Below are 17,883 nucleotides of genomic sequence, written 5' to 3'. Positions count from 1 at the left end.
GGAAGTTATGTGTCTAAATTGCCTTTACAGCTTTTAGAACCTCAGATTATGTCTACGGGTTGGTCCTACACTTGCAATGTTTAGGTCAGAAAAAGCAGATTTTGGATGCCTGTTACTTTTGTCTTATTGAGGCAGGACAAATAATTAAAAAATAAATGCTGTCAAAGGTACTCTTACTATGTAAATTAATTTTATTCAAAACAGATTCAAAAACCTGACAAAGCTTGCCTAACTACATGAGGTAGTACATGTAGCAAAACAGAAGGCAGAATATAGTATTCTGAAATATGAAGAATATGAATAAGTTTACAAGTTTGAAGGAAATAAATTCAACAACAGAAACAAAATATACCAAAAATAAAGTTTAACAGCTTTTCAGTTTTAAAGCACCAATACACTTTTCATAGAAAGAAACATAGTATCATCACTACATGTTCTTCATATACCATAATATGGTAAAATTAATGCACAGGGCTGTTCACCATAAATGAATTTTTTTAAATGATGAAGCAAATGACATAATAGTCACTGGGCTCCATACCACTATACTTCCTGGCCTGCAGGAGTATGTGACAGGTCATAAGGAGCAAGACTAGCCTTTGTTTTTTGAACATTTACCCTCATATTAATGTACAGTATATGGATACCATGCACAGCTTAAGGTTTCAAGTGTGCAATTTTTATGTGTACAATTCTACGTTTTTGCTGAAAACCAATTTAGGTAAATTAAAGGAATCACATGGAAAAAATAAATCATGTATATGTGCAGAACGGCATTGCAGAACGGATGGCTTATTCCTTAATTTCAGGTTACTCAGGATGAAAATTTCCTCAGATCTTTCAAGGTTATGCATATCTATCTCTCACTTTCCCATTCCAAGACAGATATGTGAAGGACTGGGCTATAATGAATCGGTTATTCAAACTCAGAGCTTAGCAGCATCAAATAGACATTTACTAACATATTTAAGAAATAATAAACATGAATGACCCAGTCTAATAAAAATATTTTTGTGCGAAACATGCTAATATGACCCAGGACTTCCCTATATTTTATATTTTCCATTTTATTTCAAAATAGGTGTTTGTACTTGTTATGATTAGTGTGAAACTGAAAACAGTCTATCTCCTCATTTGTGCTTGTGTGGCTAATGATATTGTAAATCATCAAAAAGTTATATATAAATTTATTTTACTTTGAGGCATGATTTATTTTATAGAATTATTTGGATGGCTTCATTTATGTACATTGGAAATAAAAATTCAGACCTCCCTATGGTATAGCTTTAAGGTTATTGTTAGTGGCATATATAAAGCACCATAGAAAATATATTCAGATGAAGAAAACAAAGGACATTTGTGAGTTACAAATTAACTGTATAGGAGTAACTGCTAAGAAAATATAGCAATTTTTAACACAGGATTCAAAATATTGTTATATATCATTATAGATTTTCAAATGAATTCTTCTCCCATGTTTACTTTTACAGATTTTTTTCATTAAGATATATATATGTAATTTAAACTTTTTGGTGGAAAGCAGTATACAACTTCTGTACAATAATGTTACAGCTTTATACAAATTTTAGGAATGATAAGAAATGGCCTTCATTGTTCTCTTCTAAGTGCTCCATTTTCACTTGCCTGTTTCACATTTTACTTGCCAGACTCAAACAACAGCAAATACTCTGAATGCCTTGCTTCCTGGAGGATTCTGTAAACTGAAACATAAAAACATGCCTGATGTTATTTTTAAGACTGCAACACTCCAATGACATTTCTTTTTAATTGTTAAAGACAATTCTAGAATCCTGCGACTCTTCTTGTGACTACTCATAACCTCAGCTAAGAATTTTTTTTTAAATATTACAAATAAAAAGAATTTTTTTTTTCAAGCAGTTTATTATAAACAAGTAACAGCATAAAAAAATTCAAGCGATCCTTTATGATGAGAGATTCTTATTTAAAGAATAATGCTCTTCAAAACAAACTACTAAAAAAAAATTTTTAGGAAGAAGAGAAATCATCCATCTTTATAATCACTATTCTAATAATTATATTCAGAGAGAACTTGCAGACCTAAAAAAATCACTTGTTAGTTGCTTATATGATGAATAGATTTCTATAAGGAATTGATATTTTACAAAAACAAGAAAATTTCTTCTGAATGAATATCTGATTTCACAAGGAATGAAACTAAAGTACTCAACTACAATGAAATTTCGTTAGAATAAATATTTTTTTGCCTTACATACTGAACTAATATATCACATTTAATGGTGCCATTGTTTTCTCTTTTGCAAACTGTCTGAGGCATACCTGGGAACAAAAGGGAAATGGAGGTGAAAGTAAGGAAGGGCACAATGAAACAGGCTGACTGCAAGGGCATTAGATCAACCCATCATCTGAAACTTGCATGAGACTATTTCCTAAATTGCTGATGTTCCTAACTTTACCGAAATACTAAAGTACAATTAAGGATTAAATTTGCATCTCTTTTCCTGCCTACATCTCTACTCAATGAGGAGATTAATATGGAGAACAAAAGTGTCACTAAGGAAGCTCTCTTTCTGAGGTAACTGGAGGGTCACTGGGAAGGGTCAAAGAATATGCAAATTAAGTCATTCACTAAGGAAAGGAAATCTATATTTCAGAAGTTTCCAGGCTTGTTGAAAGTTTTGAGGGAAAGAGGCAACACATTCTCCCACCTCCAATTAAAAATAAGAAAAAAATACTCTTTCCCTACTTTCAAGTTCTTTACAGAAACTTTTTGAGGTTTCTTCCCACTCAAGTTTCTTGGAAAGCCTACAGTTTTAGAAGCAACAATCACTCCCAGTTTCACAGGACTAAAAGACTGGTGCAAGAGGGATTTTTTTTAATGTAATTTCTCTTTCTTCCTTTACAACCAGAAGAACTCTTTCAGGGATTAAATTTAGCCTGCAGCATGCACCATTCATTATCATCAGAGAATGAAATACACAGCAGCATCTCCATGTCTTTCAGAAAAACAGTTAAAAATAGTCAAACCATTAAAAAAAAAAAGTTTTAATGATAGTGAATGTCGTAGTGAATTATAATGGTTTTTAATATTTATTTATGATTCAGGCCCACTAATTCAATACCATGTAAATTAGTAATGAATTTCATCATGAACCTGCATTAGCTATTAGTAACTATCTCTTGCAGATCCTCTAACTTGGACAGAATAAATAACCAATGTTAATTTAAAAAACATCCCAAAGAAAGCAAAGGCAATTTTCTTATCAAATATGTTAGCTGCAACAGAACCAGTAAAGTAAACAAGAGAGTTATTTTATTTCATAAGCAGCTTTCTAGGGTAATGATTTATGAGCTTAGAGGAGGCAGGCAGCTCTATTACCACAGCTTCTCCAAAGTCACCACAGCTGTTACACAAGCTCTGTAAATCTCCCATGTTGGCCTATTTATTTGTTTTCTAGCACTGCCCCAGGTACAAGTTTTCTAGCACTGCCCAGGTACAAACAGACACAAAGCAAGACTGTAAATCTTACTGAGGTGAAGATTAAAGTGTAATCTTTGAAACTGGGCGCTTTACCTTTCTGAATATATCCCGTTTTGAAAGGAAGCGATGTACACCTTTCTTTTGTCGACTGGCATAACATCAACATAACCACCCTGGTTGCGGACTACACCAGCATGTACCGCTGCCCGGCAGATACTGGATATCTAAGAAAGAATGAGGAGGAGATTAGTTTTTATTCATCCTTTTATTTTAAAATTGTTTAGAAGAAACAAGTAAAGGCATTTAAACCAAATTCTAGGAAACATAGAATAATTATATTTATTGCATGATTGGTTTTATTCATCTTACAGTATTTAGACTCATTTCATAGGAAATAGGCCACTTTATAGGAATACAGACATTGTCTCTTCAAAGATCTCCCACAGCATGACCTCAAAAATCATTTATTTCAGACTATTTCAGTTCAAAGATCAGGGACATGTCTGAATTCTTGAGCCTTTCGAATGAAAGGCTCTATCAGCCTTCACTTCAACAGCAGAGATGTAGTGAACTCCAAACCTTAGTCAATTGTTATAGAACAGGAGATTCAGTTTAATCCCCAGCCAAAGCTGAACAGGGGAGCCGCAGAATAGCAAAGGCACATGCAGTTATGTGTTTCTAGAAGGATGTCCTACCCCAAAGGTGAGGGATTGACTGAAATAATTCCTTCTTTAAGTACAAAACCTTTACCAGCAGTGAAATGATCCATATTCAAAGCCAGGCATAGACCCAGGCATATCTTACCCAGGCAGAGAAAAGTACTAAAAGCATATTAGATTAAAAGTATAATGTGAGCATCAAACAGAAGATAGAGGCCTAAAATCATTCCTTAGCTAAACCAGTTGATTAATGACCAACTAACGGCTTTAGCTCCTCAAGACTGCGTGAGGAAATAGTTAGGAGGCGAAGACTCCAACTGCTTCAAAAGATTTTTTAAATCAGGGCCTAATTCCATAAACTTTATGCAGGCAAGATTACATAGCACTTTTGTGCACCAGACTTGAAAACAAAAATCCAGGTTGCAAACTCAGATGCAGCACCAGTGAAGGAGGAGGAGTTGGTGTGTGAACTGTTACAGGAGCTTGACCCCTACAAATTGACAGGCCTTGACAACATCCATCCAAGGGTGTTAAGAGAGCTGGCTACTGTCATTGCAAAGCCGCTTTCCTTATCTTTGGGAAATTCTAGAGATTGGGGGACATCCCAGAAGACTGAAAGAAGGCTCATGTCACCCCATCCACAAGAAGAGCTTAAAGGAGGATCCAGGAAATTACAGGCACATCAGTCTTACTTCAGTTCCTGAGAAATATATGGAACGAATCCTCCTGGGGGCTATCACAAGTCAAAGGAAGGTCATGACTGGGAAAAGGCAGTAGAGATTCACCAAGGGAAAATCATGCTCAGCAAACCTGACCACCTTCTGTGACAAAGTAACCTGCTCAGCTGATGCTGGGCAAGCGCTGGACGTTGTCTACCTGGATTTCTTCAAGGCTCTCAACAGTTTCCCAAAGCCTACTCCTAGAGAAACTGATGCATCATAGTCTAGACAAGTGGTCTGTGCAGTAGGTGATGAACTGGCTGACAAGTCATACTCGGAGGGTAGTGCTGAATAGCTCCTTTGTAACTGGGAAGTTGCTACTAGTGCGATGCCCTAGGGATCAGTATTGGGCCCAGCACTATTTAGTATAAGTGATCTGGATGATGTGATGAAATGTACCCTAATGGAGTTTGCCAATGGTATCAAACTGAGTGGAAAGTGGATACCCTGGAAAGGAGAGCCACCCTGCAGGATGACCTGGATAGGCAGGAAGAGTGGACTAACCAGAACCTTATGAATTTCAACAAGTGTAAGGTCTTGCACTTGGGAAAACACAATCCAGGAATGCAGCACAGGCTGTGATCTATGAGGCTGGGGAGCAGCTCTGTGGAAAGAGGATCCCAGGGGACAGCAAGCTCAATTTGAGTAAACAGTGTGCAGCTGCAGCAAAGAAATCCAACAGGATGCTGGGTTACATCAACAAGTGTATCACCTTGTGTAATCAAATTCTAGTACAAGGTTATCCCACTGTACTTGGCTCTTGTCAGGCCATAGCTGGAATACTGTGTTTAGTTTAGTTCCCGCTATACAAAAAGCTGTGGACAGGCTGGAGAGGGTCCAGAGAATGCCCACAAAGATGACCAAAGGACTGGCAAGGCTGCTATATGAGGAAAGGTTGAGAGAACTGCGTTTGTTCAGCCTGGGGAAAAGAAGACACAGGGGAGATCTTATCACCATGCTCCAATACTTAAATGGCATTTAAAGGGCACATCAAGGATGGAGAGTCCCTTTTTAAAAGGTCTCAAATGGAAAAGATGAGGAGTAATGGTCACAAATTACTGCTGGGGAGATTCCAACTGGACACAAAAGGAACATTTTTCACATTAAGAAAAATCAGCCATTAGAATAATTTCCCAAGGGAAGTGCCAGATTCACCAACATTAGACACTTGCAAGATTCAGCTGTGCCAGGTGCTGGGCCACCGTGCTTTTGCCAAGAAAGGTTGGAAGAGACGATCCTTGAGGTCCCCTTCCAATGTGATGTTCTATGATTCTATGAAAATTCCCTGTGAAGTTAACAGCAGTTTCACCTCAGTGAAACCTACATTCTCTGGCCACTAATTCCTCTCATGATCCTATGCAGCATAAATAATATTCAACAAAGGATTGCTCAGTAACAAACTTGATAATGTTAATTTAAATAATTGACTTAAACTTGCAGTCCTCTACTACTCTTTGAGCATTTTAAAAGATGCCAGAATAATGAAACTTCTTAGGTACTCCAGAATGCAGGTCCCAATCTTCAAGACACAGCACAGCAAAGTGTAGTTACAGTTACAGTGAATCTGCAATTCAAGCCAAGTTGTTTTGTGGAAAAAAGTCTTCACTGCAATAGATGGCTCCACGACTAACCTTAAAAATGTAGTCAATATAAATATCAATAGCTGGTCACACAGACCACTATTCAAACAATAATTGCATTTATTTGATGCTATATATGCATTTCGCGATGCTATATAAAATCAGGAATTTAAAATAGCAATGTTTTTCCTACTCTCATTCCAAGCACAGAACTTGCCAGTTCCACTGTTAAACAGTTTGTCTTTTAATGTTACAATAGTTCTAGGAGTAAAGATTTGAAATTGTTTGTACAAAGAACCTTTTACAAAGACACCTTGGTTTTTCTTTTCACACTGCTGGCTGCAGGTTTGAACATGCCAGAAGGGATGCCATTTACATTCCTCTGTACTTTCCCTCCTCCTCCCAAGGCTGCAAGACTCCCTGTGTACCAGTAGTTGCCTTATTTTTAGGATTATAGCATTCTTTATGTACGTATACTATGGGAGTTACTAAAGATAATATTGATCATGAGCAATTTCAAATATACAAGGGGAAAATGGCCTCTACAATACAGGATTATAGTCTAAAGAAACAAAAGGTGAAGTTTATAAGCAATTAACTACTAGTGAAGAACTAGGAGAACACTATTAATTACTAGTAATATAATATAGTAGCAACTTCATTTTCAGTTCACACTCGAGATACGAAAAAGACAGAGGCATCATTGGGGAAAAGAAAGATCACTACTGATAAATCAGAGGAAAACCCTTCTCAGGAACAGGGAGGAAAAGAAGTCACTGCAAAATATGAAATCAGTTTAAGAATGAATGCCTGATCAGATCAAAGCCAGAAAAGGAAAGGTTAAACTGGGTTCTTATGAATGAGTGCTACAAAAATGGGTTTGTAAACTTATCTTTTTGCACTAGTGACATCTATTAATGTTATTTGCTTTTTCCTCAGTATCTCTGCAAAATCTTCATATACTGAATGCAAGTAGCCTAAGCTAGTAAAAGCTAGTAAAAAGAAATGGTCATGTACATATATGCACACATGCATACATACATACATTTAATATACATATGCATTTTTGAAACAAAAGAATTTGTAGGAATGTCACAAAAAAATCCCATCTGTTTTGTGGACTCAATCCAGTAGATCACGGACTGCAATTTCAAACCCATTTTCTATCACGTGGGTAAATGAATTCTCTGTATGTATGAACAAAACTGACTTTGAATACAGGAAAAAATGAAGAAGAGGACACATATTGAACAAATATTCTCTGTAAGTACTTTACCTGAAACTAGTTCAGTAACTAACATATAACAATGCACAAAATACCCAGCCATATAGTGAAAATTTCAATTAGAGGTCTCTTAGTTTTAAAATAATTTAAATGTTAGCTACAAAGAAACATTGCAGAAAATTGCATAATGCTGATACCATCAATGGAAACTACTGTACTGATACAGGTAGGACACATCTGTCTACATCTGAGCTAGATGCCCTAGAACCCTTCTGTAGGAAATGTAGAGGAATAGACATCTCTGTTAGGCAATTCACTTCATACTGAAGCAGACACTCTGAAAAGCCAAATGAATCCTGAGCTGCAGCTGCCTTTATCTCCTTTACCACTATCCTGTATGTACTGCAAGCTACTGTCAGTATAACTTAGACAGGCACCACCAATGTAGCAACCTACCCTTGACAGCATCTGAAGTCGGTAAACTGAGTCCCATCCCTGTTTTTTTACCTGTATTTATGTCCATTTTTTCCTAAAAGCAGTATGGCTGCACACATTACTATACAATGGAGATGAATAATGAGATAGTACATCTATAATTATTTTAAAGCATAATATAATGAAAGTCATATGAGACTTCTCAAACCAGGGCAAATATATATTCTGTATGTATTCTGTATCTGTTCTCTTCTGTAAGTTAAACAGAAATGAGTCATCTTTCCCCTACAACAAAATCTTTTCTAACTCACTAGGAAACCTTGGCTGTAGCCTTTGATTGCAACCACAGAACTGAAAGAAAACAGTCTTCCACAAAATGGGCTTTCATTTGAATCTGTTTTCATTGCCTCTCTTATTCACATTAAGGACCAAGTTCCACATGCACAAATCAATTATATTCCTGAACTGGAAGTACTTCTGAAACATTTAACAATATTTATGGACAAGAATGTTTTCAGGACAAGCTACCCAGGTAATCCAACAGACATCAGTTAATTTCAAAATAATGGTGAATAAATATTTGCAGATTATTTTTATACATTTTAAAGTGATGGAAAGTAGAGAAAATAATTGTCTGACCCTGCTGGTCACTATGACAGTTAAAAGACAGTTAAAACATACAATGTACTAACAAAAAAGTAAACTGTGCTCTCTGCCACTGCATCCTGGCTTCTCCACAGAGAGATGACATAGGAGAGGCATAAAAAAGAATTCTCCCTTCATTCTTTCTACCCACTTCAGAACTAAACACAGAAAGGAAAGGAGAAGAAAGTTGACTAGTAGACAGAATGACAAAAAACACCAAACCAAAAACCAAAAAACCCAGTATTAGTCTGCTAAAATAATATGACAGTGTGAGATACTACCACAAATATATCAAAATCCTACTGCAAGTATTTAGCTATCTGCACAGTTAAGAAATATCCAAAATAATGAGATGTAGACATTTATTCTCAGATATATTTGGTTTTTTGTTACTTTAATCTGACAGAAGTTATGGTTGCATTAGGGTCTAAAGAGCAAAAGTTTAAATGAGTATACACTGCCTATACTGAACAAGTTCAAAATATAGGTCCGGAGACTACTGAAGTCTACACTGAGTTTTCAAGTAACTTCCTGCATCTTCAGCAGCTCAGTACTAAGTTAAAAGAGAGCCTTTGAAAAAGAATTTTTGAAAAGACTGTGTAAAAAATGAGGATATAGAGGAGAACCAAGTATCTATATTAAATCTTATTATCTTTACATTATAGCTTTTCATAGGGTTTTATATTTTATTACATACTACAGTGTAACTCACTATACTTACATCAGAATAAATTCGTGTTCCAATTACACGAGCATAATGTGGATTTGCCTGCATACAGTTGCGAGGACAATACACCCTGGAATATCAAAAATAAACCACACACAGTTAGAAAGAATGATATCAGAATACTACTGCATCATATTTAACATCAGCATTATTGAGTATAAACCTAGTTGATGCATACCCCTTTCCTGGGGGTATCTTAGAAGTCTTTTTCAATCTAGCTGATTCTGTGGCTCTACCTATATGGGTCTACGGCAATACTAAAAGGCTGTTAGCTTTCAAGGTTTTGACAATACAGGTGAAAGCATTGCTGATGTAAGTTGTAGTTTGTAATGAACTGCTTGAAAACATCTTCCTGTTTTCGGACATGTCTGGTTTTCTTCCCTTTTGATAAGCAGATCGTGTTCATGTTCAACATATGTGAGGCCAGCAGAAAAGCCAGTGAGAAGAAAGGCTCTTCCCTTTTATATTATTGTTTCTACAGCATCCTATATAAATTGTACATATGCATACCTTCTCAGGAGAGGCAGATCTGAATGAGGACCCGCTATGATGCTGATGTGGTGATGAAAGACAATTTAGGAACTAAAAATGAGGGTCAGCACTTGGTATCTGTGGCTAAACTGAAAAACTCTGGAAAGTAATGAGATTCCTGGCTGATTCTAGGATATCAGAAAGCTATTGAAAAAAAAACAAAACCTGTCTTTAGTCAACTGCATATTGTTAACCTTTCAGAAAACTGTGATGCATGCCTGATACAGCTCCAAAATGCACAGTAAAACCATGTGAAAGGATAACAGTAGTATAGAAGGCATCCAACATCTTATTTGGTAATTCCAATATTGCTCCAAGGAACAAGTCAGCTCTAGGTCTACTCTGAGCTGTTTCATTTGAAAAATGGGTCATGCAGCTAGGAAAAAGATTTTTGTCTGAGGAAGCAAGATGTCAGAGGCTTTTTGAAGGCCTGCTGATTTATGATTAAGGCATGAGAGGGAAAAATGAGGTTGTGCAATTAATGCCATAGCTGATTACTGCTTGAAACACCAGAGACTATGTTTTCAGAATTAACTTAAGGGCATTCACAGAATCTTGAATGAACTACTGTTGCTATCAAATTCCGTCAGCTGATGCATCAGAATTAGTAATTTTTAACCTTATTTTTATTTTCAGATTTTCTTAAAGGCAGACTTTATATTTCCCTTAATTAAGCTAGTTTTAGTTTTTAATGAAGAAAAAAAAGATCTAAGCATGAGATTGTACCCATCCATTCCTGCATTTCACTCCTTAGCTTACTTCTCCATATCTTCCAGCAAAAAAGCTAGGAGTCATAGTCAAGCACCAAACAAGTCCATGGACTCAAGTGCTACATGAAGGATGTTTTCCTAGCAGTTCTGGCTTTGTACTTGCTTCCTGTATTGGCTGTAGAATTGCTATGAAAGTAATCCTGTGGATATCTCCAGCTTAGCTTGCGGCAAATCATGCTATAGTGTATTTACCTTTGACTCATCTATGGTTTTTTGAACTGTTACTGATTTCCTTCCTCCAGATATTATGGCACAGGCTTCTTTCAAAGAGTTAAAATGCAGGCTTTAAAGAAATGGCACATCTATTTAAAGATGTTAACTGACTTGCAGACCACACCTTACCTTAAATATATATACTTCACATTTTCTGCTCTATCCTTCAGAACTCCCAAACAAATGGATAACTTCTATGGTAAATACCTGTACCATATCTTTTTATTTTATTGGTTTTACAGACGAGCAAACTGAAACAAAGGGTATTTTTCCTAATATGCACAGATATAATAGTGGACAATGAAATACAAAAAGGAATTTTTCTGTGCAGTCTGTAGTCTTACCAACGATGATTTCACTAAGATTTGCCAAGGGATATTTATGGGTAAAAGAGATTCTTCAAATACAAAAGCCTGTAGATCACCTGTACCTACCTGGCCTTCTATTTAGACCAAAGAACAAAATATCAGTAAACCATTTTTGGCTTCACTTTAACAGCTACTGTTCCCACCTTTATCAATGAAAACTATAGATAATAAGAAACTGATAGAAAATATGTCAGCACTTTATATTAATAAAAATCAAAGAATTTCACCTTGGACAGTGTGAGGCTGGTTTTTGAAATGGGCATAGTTGTTCCACTGTTGTTTCACAGGTGATAGCTTGAACTGAAGAAAGTAAAACAGAAACAAATAAATGTGTGCTATTTAGAAAAAACATAACTCAAAGTAGTACTGAGTTTATAACAAATAAATGCTAACCTGTTACTTTAGAGACAGTGAAGGAGTTAGCAGACTGATATTTTCTGAAGAAGAAAAAATAGAAATAGTCAATAAATAACATATCTCATTGATTTCTTTAAATAGAAAAATTTTGATTAGAGAATCTAAAAATCCATTCAAGACACTGTTCCAAATAAGTTTTACTCACTGCAGTCCCTCTCACCCGTTGTGAATCTATTTATTGCAATGACACATTTACTTTGTACTCCCAGTGAATCTGAAAACCAGGAATGCATGTTAAAGTCTTTCAGTAATTGAATCTGCTAAGAGATTAAGTGTGCAAGGAACAAATTATGCAATCTATTTGTCCTTCAAAATGTAGCAACCAAAATCTGTGATTGGTCAGAAGCATCCATCTATCAGAAGAGATCACTCACTTCTCCCTAAAGGTACATTCTTACCAACAGCTCCAACACTTAACACAGTTTCTCATAGCAGTCTTCTTGGAAAAAATAATGAAATTTTACTTTTGGATCCTGTGACTATGGTAAATTTTCACCAGTATCATGAAAACCCCAGTATAACAGTATCTACAGAGGGCCTACAAGAGGGATTTTTTACAAGGGCATGCGGTGATAGAACAAGGAGTAATGACTTTAAACTGAATGATGGTGGTTTTATATTTGAATTAAGGAAGAAATTCTTTACTGTGATGGTGGTGAGGCCCTGGCACAGGTTGCCCAGAGAAGCTTTGGCTGCCCCATCCCTGGCAGCATTCAAGGCCAGGCTGGACAGGGCTTTGAGCAACCTGGTCTAGTGGAAGGTGTCTCTGCCCATGGCAGGGGAGCTGGAACTAAATGATCATTAAGGTCCTTTCCAACCCAAACCATTCCATGATTCTATGATAATATACAAAAGTCTGTTTTTCTCAGTAATTACGTGGTACCTGGATGTATCTGTTTCCTGTATACTCTTTCTGTTGTGAGAATTTATGAACACTTCCATTTCACACCTCCTCTTATGTTTTCCTCCTCTTTTGCTCCCCTTTTAGCCATTGGATATGCCTCTGATTCTAGTATTTTTCATATGTAACAAGGAAGCTGGTGCCGCTTTTGGTACTCACAAAGTCACTGATTATTAAAAAAAAACCAAACAAACCAAATCAACCAATCAAAAAAAACAAAAAAACAAAAAAACAACCCCCTCCCCCCCCCCCCAAACAAACCACAAAACCCCAAGGAAATTATTCCCTATCCACCTTTGCAGCAAATTCTAGACATGTGCTCCACAGCATGGTGATTTGCTTTCAGAAACTGTTTGCTTGCATTGGTTTATTTAGTTGCATGGTCCACCAATTTCACATTTGCTCATTTAGTGGCTTCCAATTTGCTTTCACTGAGTTAGCTCAAATTTCTGTTGCCCTTGCATTGTCAAACAGTGATTCTATCTTTGATTAGCTTGTTGAAATGCTATTAAAAATGGTATCCTGTACTATGAAAATGCAACAGTTGAACAAAAATCTGTATTAGCAATCCGGATCTTAAATCAAAGGAGCTGAAGATTAGGAGATGTTTTATGTTGCACTGGTATTACATTTTCTGTCTTTCTGTTATGCAATATGCATTACTCATTGAATTGATATGTAGTTTATGCATGGCTCCATCTAGAGACACTAGTGAGAGCCCGCTAGATGCAAGGCATCCCCGGCCTTACTGATGGGCCTTTTGAAGGCTGAAACTTTGGTAAATCATCCTTATTTATCCCAAACCTTTGGCTTACAGATTGACTTATGAAACTGATGCCTGATCATAAAATGTTGTAAATTCACTCTAAAAGGTGATACGCTAAATACTATAGGACACTAATGAAGAATTATGTCGTCCTTGTGCACACATAGCAGCATGAGTTTCCTGAAATATGTTTATAGATAGGAAGGTACAGATTCGGTCCTTGAACAGTATTTTGTGTATGTCATCTATTTTTATTTTTTTTTTACAACATCCGAATCACAAAACAAAAACAGTAATGTTCAGCAATGACAAGATTATCCATGCCCATAGCAAACAAACTCAAGTGTTAATACCTTGTTCCGAGTTCTAGCTCTCAGAGGATAGGTGCTAAATATACTCTGTAGACCAAACACTCAATACAGTTTTGCTTCATAAGTCATAGAAATACAGAGATTTCAAGTGACAGGAAATCAATTCCTTCTAGCTTGATGATTTTCTACAGTTTAACTACTCCTACATTTGTTAGAAAGCTGGCTCCTAATATGTTAGTATTGATATAATGAAGATTTACTTCTCTTTTTTTCTCACAGCATTAAAAAAAAAAGAGAGATTTGTGTGTATCTTCATTTCTAGAGGAAGTAAATTAAACCACAGTCAGATCATCAGATGACCCAAAGAAACAGATCGATATCAATGATTTAAGTGCTACCCAGGCAGCCCAAACTATAGGCCACTGAATTTAGTCTACCTGGTCAGTGTGTTTCTCTCTATCCTGGCTTAGGTAAATCTGTTGAAAAGAGAAATTTTGACAAGCATCTTAGTATGTGGCATTTGTTGTATGTGAGAGTACCGCCTCAAATGATTACGTATATCCTTACTCTTGGGTTCACACCTGAGCCAAATACATCAGCAAACTTATGTTTTCTCTTAGGTCAACATTCCTCCTATATTAACTGTTATATACATACCATTATTACATACATACTAACAATAGACAGAAATAAGGACAGCAATGTACAGCTCTGCAGAACATATTAAAATATAGTGAAGTGTAATTTGCAAATCCTAATAATATCTTAGATTTAAACATACAAATAATGATGTTGTCCCATCACAGGATGATTACATATGGAAACAGCCAAGTATTCACTTCTAGACCCTTTTTCACTCGTTTTCCTTTTAGCATGTCAACAAGTATTTGGATCTGTTTCTGTACACCTGTCTTAAGGCAAGCACCTAAACAATATAGTACACCTCCAAATGAGGCTTCCACAGTATGCAGTATTATTTCACCACTGGCCTAAGCAGAAATTGTGCAAAATACTGGAGCATAATATGTAAATTGTGGAATTGTGATGCAACTATCAAACATATTGGAAGAGGTGTATTATCTACTTGGCTCATACTGTTCATATGCACGGTGCCCATGGTCCAACCTTGGAAATATTACCAGCTTTGTCCAAAACAAAGCCACTTCAGTGACAATAAAGAATCACAGAATAGTTAGAGTTGGAAAGGACCTTAAGATCATCTAGTTCCAACCCCACTGCCGTGGGCAGGGACACCTCACACTAGACCATGTCACCCAAGGCTCAGTCCAACCTGGCCTTGAACACTGCCAGCAATGGAGCTTTCACAACCTCCCTGAGCAACCCATTCCAGTGCCTCACCACCCTCACAGTAAAAAACTTCCTCCTTGTATCCAATCTAAACTTCCCCTGTGTAAGTTTTAACCCGTTAGGCCTTATCGTATCACTACAGTCCCTAATGAAGAGTCCCCTGTTTCCTACAATAAATATATCACATAAAAAATCAATTAATTTAATCCTTCATATACTGAGAATATTTCTACAAATACTAACTTACTGCCCAAGTGATTTTGATAACCATTTCACCTTCTTTCATATCATGACTGCATCACTTTTCTGCCCATCATTAAACACTAGGCTGAAGTTTCAGAATGGATACAATACCTGCATATCCACATACCCTTTTACATCATTTTCATATTCTTTAGGATAAAGAGTATGAATAAAACGCTATTACTGTGAAATATTTTGCATGTAATACAAAAGAACAGGTGAAAAAATTTCCACACATTTTAAGAAAACTTACCCAATTGACTGAATGCCATTTCTGTAAGACTTGATAAAGTAATTTTTCCTTCCTTGCCTAGTGACATCAACCCAACCACCTTCATTATCTAGGATGCCATAATGTATGGCAGCTTTGCAAATACTGGATTGCTGAAAAACAGAGCAAGAAAAGCAGTTCCATGTCAGACAAAGCCACTATTTTACTTTGAAATTTCTTTGTGAAAAAACAACCAACCAACCAAACCCCACCCCCACAAAAAAACAAAATCCCCACCAAAATCCTCCAGGGTTTAACTACAACATGTCATTAAAACCTTGGTAGATAGTCTAATAAGCTTGATACTGTCTATGTAGGTATTATTTCAGACGAAGAAAATACCACTTTGCCTTCACAGTATCACACACAGTATGCTAGAGATTGGAAGGGACCTCGGAAGATCATCTAGTCCAATCCCCCTGCCGGAGCAGGAACACCTAGATAATGTTACACAGGAATGTGTCCAGGCGGGTTTTGAATGTCTCCAGGGAAGGAGACTCCACAACCTCCCTGGGCAGCCTGTTCCAGTGTTCCATCACCCTCACTGAGAAGAAGTTTCTTCTCAAGTTTAAGTGGAACCTCTTGTGTTCCAGTTTGTACCCATTACCCCTTGTCCTATCATTGTTTGCCACTGAGTAGAGCCTGGCTCCATCCTCGTGACACTCCCCCTTTATATATTTATAGACACTTATAAGGTCACCCCTCAGTCTCCTCTTCTCCAAACTATAGAGATGCAGCTCCCTCAGTCTTTCCTCATAAGGGAGATGCTCCACTCCCTTAATCATCTTTGTTGCCCTGCGCTGGACTCTCTCCAGCAGCTCCCTGTCCTTCTTGAACTGAGGGGCCCAGAACTGGACACAATATTCCAGATGGGGTCTCATCAGGGCAGAGTAGAGGGGAAGGAGGACCTCTCTCGACCTACTAACCACCCCCTTCTAATACACCCCAGGATGCCATTGGCCTTCTTAGCCACAAGGGCACAGTGTTGGCTCATGGTCATCCTGTCGTCCACTAGGACCCCCAGGTCCCTCTCCCCTACACTGCTCTCTAACAGGTCGTTTCCCAACCTATCCTGGAACCTGGGGTTGTTCCTGCCCAGATGCAGGACTCTACACTTTCCCTTGTTAGATTTCATCAAGTTATTCCCTGCCCAACTCTCCAGCCTGTCCAGGTCTCGCTGGATGGCAGCACAGCCTTCTGGCGTGTCAGCCACTCCTCCCAGCTTAGTGTCATCAGCAAACTTGCTGATAGTACACTCAATTCCCTCGTCTAAATCATTGATGAATATATTAAATAATACCAGTCCCAGTACTGACCCTTGAGGCACTCCACTAGTTACAGGCCTCCAACTAGACTCAGCCCCAGAGACTGCAACTCTCTGGCTTCTCTCCTTCAGCCAGTTTGCAGTCCACCTCACTACCTGATCATCCAGTCCACACTTCCTCAATTTAGCCGTGAGGATGCTGTGGGAGACTGTGTCAAATGCTTTGCTGAAGTCAAGGTAGACCACATCCACCGCTCTGCCATCATCCATCCACCGTGTTATTTCCTCATAAAAGGCTAAGAGATTGGTCAAACATGATTTCCCCCTGGTGAAGCCATGTTGACTGCCCCTCATAACCCTCTTATCCTTGATATGCCTTAAGATGGCACCAAGGATAAGGTGTTCCATCACTTTCCCAGGGATGGAGGTGAGGCTGACCGGTCTATAGTTACCCGGGTCCTCCTTCTTGCCCTTTTTGAAGACTGGAGTGACATTTGCTTTCCTCCAGAGCTGAGGCACCTCTCCCGTTTCCCAAGACTTGGTAAAGATGATGGAGAGTGGTCTAGCAATGACTTCCGCCAGTTCCCTCAGCACCCGTGGGTGCATCCCATCTGGACCCATGGATTTATGGATGTCCAGATTGCTCAACTGATCTCTAACCCATTCCTCATCGACTAAGGCAAACCGCTCCGTCAACCTGACTTCATCTAAGGTCTCAGGGGTACAGGGCTCTTCAGGACTGCCTGCAGCAGAGTAGACAGAGACAAAGAAGGCATTCAGTAACTCTGCCATCTCTGTATCTTCTGTCACCAGGGCACCCATCCCGTTCATCAGTGGGCCTACATTGCCTCTGGTGTTAGTTTTGTCTGCCATGTATTTGAAAAAGCTCTTTTTGCTGTCCTTGACCCTTCTTGCCAGGTTTAATTCTAAGGATGCCTTAGTCCTCCTAGCTGCCTTCCTACATCCTCTAGCAGCAGCCTTATATTCCTCCCAAGTGGCCAGCCCCTCCTTCCATGACCTGTAAACTCCCCTCTTCCACTTGAGCATAC

General features: G+C 37.9%; 1 protein-coding gene across 4 annotated transcripts in view; it reads right to left on the bottom strand.

Moving 5' to 3' along the window:
* Window positions 1-819: 819 nt before the first annotated feature.
* CRISPLD1 (cysteine rich secretory protein LCCL domain containing 1) overlaps window positions 820-17,883 on the bottom strand; it is a 41,261-nt gene continuing 24,197 nt past the window's right edge. For 2 of the 4 annotated variants that reach the window (XM_057426206.1, XM_057426209.1), the window contains 6 exons: window positions 15,553-15,683; window positions 11,747-11,790; window positions 11,581-11,653; window positions 9,466-9,541; window positions 3,575-3,705; window positions 820-1,721 (listed from right to left, as the gene is read on the bottom strand). In XM_057426206.1, coding sequence (XP_057282189.1) covers window positions 1,670-1,721; window positions 3,575-3,705; window positions 9,466-9,541; window positions 11,581-11,653; window positions 11,747-11,790; window positions 15,553-15,683 — 507 coding nt within the window. In that variant the 3' untranslated portion in view covers window positions 820-1,669. Of the gene's footprint in view, window positions 1,722-3,574; window positions 3,706-8,198; window positions 8,221-9,465; window positions 9,542-11,580; window positions 11,654-11,746; window positions 11,791-15,552; window positions 15,684-17,883 lie in introns of those variants that run through there. The other 2 variants (XM_057426207.1, XM_057426208.1) reach the window with 2 other exon arrangements.

Source organism: Pezoporus wallicus, unplaced genomic scaffold, assembly GCF_028554395.1.
Source record: "Pezoporus wallicus isolate ANWC-B61680 ecotype Strahan unplaced genomic scaffold, APGP_CSIRO_Pwel_v1 contig_4131, whole genome shotgun sequence".
Taxonomy (NCBI): Eukaryota; Metazoa; Chordata; class Aves; order Psittaciformes; family Psittacidae; genus Pezoporus; species Pezoporus wallicus.
This window is presented reverse-complemented; position numbering and strand designations above follow the sequence as displayed.